The sequence below is a fragment of the Limulus polyphemus genome, unplaced genomic scaffold (genome assembly GCF_000517525.1).
Source record: "Limulus polyphemus unplaced genomic scaffold, Limulus_polyphemus-2.1.2 Scaffold4657, whole genome shotgun sequence".
NCBI lineage: Eukaryota > Metazoa > Arthropoda > Merostomata > Xiphosura > Limulidae > Limulus > Limulus polyphemus.
In genome coordinates, this window is record NW_013670267.1 from 84,353 (window position 1) to 88,931 (window position 4,579).

Genomic DNA, 4,579 nt, shown 5'->3' on the forward strand with positions numbered 1-4,579 from the left:
ATCTAAAAGAAAAATAAGAGCATCGGTTTGTCTCGAAAGTTCGCTGGAAATATATGCATAAATTTGAATATCTGTGCTTGATAACACGTTCTTAGATGTAAGAATGTCAAACAAAAACACTTTCAAAGTACTACAAATGTTTTCTGTTTTCGATTTGCTGGTACTTCGAAAGAAACATTAACAAGTTTTTATTAAAGTACATAGTTCATTGATAACACGTTCTTAGATGTAAGAATGTCAAACAAAAACACTTTCAAAGTACTACAAATGTTTTCTGTTTTCGATTTGCTGGTACTTCGAAAGAAACATTAACAAGTTTTTATTAAAGTACATAGTTCACAACAGTCCTTATTTGTTTAAAAAAAATATATAGAAAAGTTCAGTAAGTTTAAAAACAAATGACACTGGTTGGAAGTTAGGTTTGTTTTCTTTGTTGAGTTTCGTGCGAAACTCACGAGGGCTATCTGCACTAGTCGTCCTTAATTTTGAAGTGATAGACTAGAGGGAAGACAGCTAGTCAATACCACCTATCGCCACTTCTTGGGCTGCTTTTTACCAACGAATAGTGGGATTGCCCGTTACATTATAACACCCTCACGGCTGAAAGGGCGACTATGCTCGGTGACGGGTTTCAAACCTGCAGACTGTGAGTCGAGGGCCCTAACTACCAGGCCATTCCATGTCCTTATTAGAAGCTATGAGCAGGTATAACTGGCCAGCAGTTCAAGGTTAAAAAAAAAGAAAAGCTCTCTCCAGTACCTTTCCACTTTTGACATTCTCGGCACACATAGCACCATACTGAGGCATTCCTAGAGAGATTTCAATCCAGGCTTGTACCGTCGCAGCTTTCCACTTCTCCATGGAGATTCCTTGTGCGTCTTCCAACAGCTTTACTTTTTCCGCGTAGACATCCTCCGTTATTGGGCTGACGCATACACTGCTCTGAGGCGACACCTGGCTAGCGTTCTCAGCTATTCATGAAAAAAAGTATATTAATCTTATGGAAATTTCTAAAAAAGTAAAATCAGGAGTATACACCAAGAAAGAAAGAGGGGAGGAGAGTATTTTTTATTACTCCTTTTTTGTGTTTCACGAATGTTTTGAATTTTGATTAAAATGTTTTTTTTACAAAGTGATACATAAAAGAAACTATACATACTCCAAAGTAATCGAGACGAAAACAACTTTTAAGAAACAGATGTTGCTACCGTTTCACAAACATAAATGTCCCCGCAGTGCAAGCTGCTCAGGACACACACAAAGACACACATGTAGCTATATCAATATACATAAGCATAGAGGTAGCGTAGTAAACCTTTTTCATCAACAGTGGGCCAGAAGATGGCTATGAGTTTTAGCTAGTGCGCTCAGCATTTAAATCCGCTCATCCTCCCAAAAAACAACAACAAAAAACGTATCGCAGATAATCTAGGACTCCTGAAGAAATGAATGGAGAAAGGTGTAGTTTACAGTATCTTTTGTGATATTTGTAACGAAAGATAAAGGTGTAGTTTACAGTATCTTTTGTGATACTTGTAACGAAAGATAAAGGTGTAGTTTACAGTATCTTTTGTGATACTTGTAACGAAAGATAAAGGTGTAGTTTACAGTATCTTTTGTGATACTTGTAACGAAAGATAAAGGTGTAGTTTACAGTATCTTTTGTGATACTTGTAACGAAAGATAAAGGTGTAGTTTACAGTATCTTTTGTGATATTTGTAACGAAAGATAAAGGTGTAGTTTACACCATCTTTTGTGACACTTGTAACGAAAGATAAGGGTGTAGTTTACAGTAACTTTTGTGATATTTGTAACGAAAGATAAAGGTGTAGTTTACACCATCTTTTGTGACACTTGTAACTAAAGATAAAGGTGTAGTTTGCAGTATCTTTTGTGATATTTGTAACGAAAGATTTATTGGTGAAAATGAGAGATCTATAAAAGTGTCTTGCATGGAACATCTGCATGTTACGGTAAAGTTAACAAGAGTGTGGTTGTAGCACATTTTATTAATGAACACAGATTGCCTAAGTCCGATAAATGTTTAAAATTATGACAGAAAGAAAATGGCACGATTTCCTGGACGGCGAGTACAAGCAGTCCTTTCTATTGTCATTTTACATGGTGGGGTTCTGTATGTGTATATGGATGGTTTAATACCTTCTACTGTATTCCTTTTCTAAAGTATATTTATATATACATGTAGTTATAGCAACATTTAGAGTTTACTTATTAGATCTTTATTAGACGTAAATGTTCCCATCACTCATCTTTCGTTTTCGCTTTTGAATGAACATTTTCTTCACCGTGTTTGTATTGTTGTCATACACTTTTTGTTGTTACATTTTTATTGTTGATAACGTGGTTGCATGTCAGACGATACATAAGAACACATTGTTATTATTTTGAATTACATCAACTGTTTATTCCGTTAAGACTGGCCTTGTGTTCAGTAGAGTATCTACCTCTTGATAAAGCCGTAAGGTGAAACGTCGAGGAAATGAATAATTTTCATTGGATACTAATTGTTTCTCTTCACTAAATAAGCATATCGGGTTTACCACGTTACGTTAAAATGATTCTGAATATGCAAACCAGCAAGTCATGTGACAACCACAGGCAATATGAACTCAAGGTGGAACGACATGTATGAGATTCAAATTCTGACATTGTTTGGCGTTCCTACGTATGTGATACCACTTAAAATTAATTGCTTTTGGGAAGGGTATGTGATAATACGTTGTCAGATCATATAATTGTGTTTGGAACGGATATTTAGAATTTACATGGTAGCAATATATTTTGTACTTAATGAAAAAAGGGAATATGAATCAATATGGGTTTCAGGATCACTCAGAAAGGTACCTGCAAAAAGTCGTAACTCAGCCGGGATAAACAAAATGCGGCGTCTTATAACAAAGGTCATGGCAAAGGCCGTCCGCGTGCCCTAGACAACAGTACGTAACATAGTCTAAAACGAATTTGAGTCTAGGTCAGCGACACAAGTCACGTGTACATAAGTTACTCCCACGACATATCCGTTGAATCGTCACATACCTCGAGCGGCTGGATAATGAAATAACCATTCCACATAAAGACACACACCAGTCAAGTCATCGGACACAGTGCCTGTGGATTTCCGTGCGTTCGATCTGTTGAAAAGGGCGCTGGGAAATTGTAGCCCTCCTACACTGAGTGGATTACAGAAAACATGGATAGATGAATGCTTTGAACATGAAGCCTTTACGATGGAGCCTCTTGCAATGGAAAATACGCTGCAAGGCTATTTTCAAGATAGAGTGTGACCGGACGTAAAGACAGGGACTGTAATGACGTGGTGAGTCTCCAAAATCGTTTTAACACATCATACTGAACCCCTCGAAGTCTACGACGGGACAAATACTAACTTAACTCATGATACAACCAGGCATCTCATAACAAGTAGTAATTCTAAACTGTAAATTAATTCAAAATACGCTGAACAATATATGGCAATACTTAGACTTGTTGGCAGTCATATGATGAGGTAAAAACGTAGAATTTTGTTTGGGTATCTACTACAGTTATTGTTTTATTTATTACTGTACTGTATAGGCTAATTTGTTGTTGATTATGACAGCAATCTAGAAAAGGTAAACACGTTCTAGCAAAACCAACGCGAATGTGTTCTAATGACCAAGAGGCAACAATTTTATAAAAAAATTAACAATTTGCTTAAAGTTTATAATTTACTCTCTGGGAAAAGCTTATCCACGTACTTAAAACGTTTCAGGTCCCTATATACTCTTTCTTGCTACGAAAATAGCCGAAGGTTTCTGTGAGAAGAGGAGGGGGGAGTCACTAGAAATCAGCGGTTGTGATGAAATTGTGCTTGAAAAAAAAAACAAAAAGGCTGCCGCTAATCTGCGTTGTTGTTGTCTTATATGAAATTAATAGATACTAAAATAAGTATAGTTAATACGTAGTAGAGGGCGCTAAAAAGGCAAGTATGGTGTTATTTGTTACCTTAAACTCATGCCCTCTTTCCAACATAAACCTACAAAATATCATTCGTTGAAGAAATGTAAAATTGTTTCGTATTCTTCAATTATATACAACTTTAACTGGGAACGCAGAAATTATGCTCTATGTTAAAACATTTTCAGTTACACCTAACATTACAATAAGACATTAAATGGAAGGGATGGTGTATAGATAATTGTTTCTGGTGAGATCAGATCATTTATAGTTCATACTCACGTAAAAAAAAAGTCATTTGATTAGAATAACTCACTATCGAACATTCCTGAATCTAGAGCTCTACGCTGGCGTCCTCTAGTGAACACTTTAGATATTGATCCCCAGCTTCCTTTTCCGTCACGACGTTTTCGGTTTTTCTTGCTTCTATCATCACTGGGTGTATAATTAATAAACATTTCTTCAGCAGACCTGGATAACGTGGGTACAACAGATCTCACCTCTTCCTGAGGTGAACTCGTCTCTATAAATACGTTCAAAATATGGAAGAGTTGTTAGGGAACATTTTGTCAACATTACGTTTCTGAGCAACATATAATCATAATATTTCAGATAAATTCT

The 4,579-nt window shown here is 36.2% G+C and overlaps 1 protein-coding gene across 1 annotated transcript; it reads right to left on the minus strand.

Moving 5' to 3' along the window:
• Positions 1–701: 701 nt before the first annotated feature.
• LOC111088889 (kazrin-like) lies at positions 702–4,476 on the minus strand. The gene is made up of 2 exons (XM_022400109.1): positions 4,275–4,476; positions 702–971 (listed from the first exon to the last, which is right to left on the minus strand). Exons 1-2 carry the CDS (start codon positions 4,414–4,416, stop codon positions 730–732), a joined length of 384 nt encoding a protein of 127 aa, XP_022255817.1. The 5' UTR covers positions 4,417–4,476; the 3' UTR covers positions 702–729.
• Between the last annotated feature and the right edge of the window lie 103 nt (positions 4,477–4,579).

Bases quoted from the DNA above. Each gene is read 5' to 3' on its own strand.
- LOC111088889 (XM_022400109.1), bottom strand. From the start codon at position 4,416: ATGTTTATTAATTATACACCCAGTGATGATAGAAGCAAGAAAAACCGA. The intron at 972-4,274 runs GTGAGTTATTCT...TTTCATGAATAG, and splicing joins AGATTCAGGAATGTTCGATA to CTGAGAACGCTAGCCAGGTG.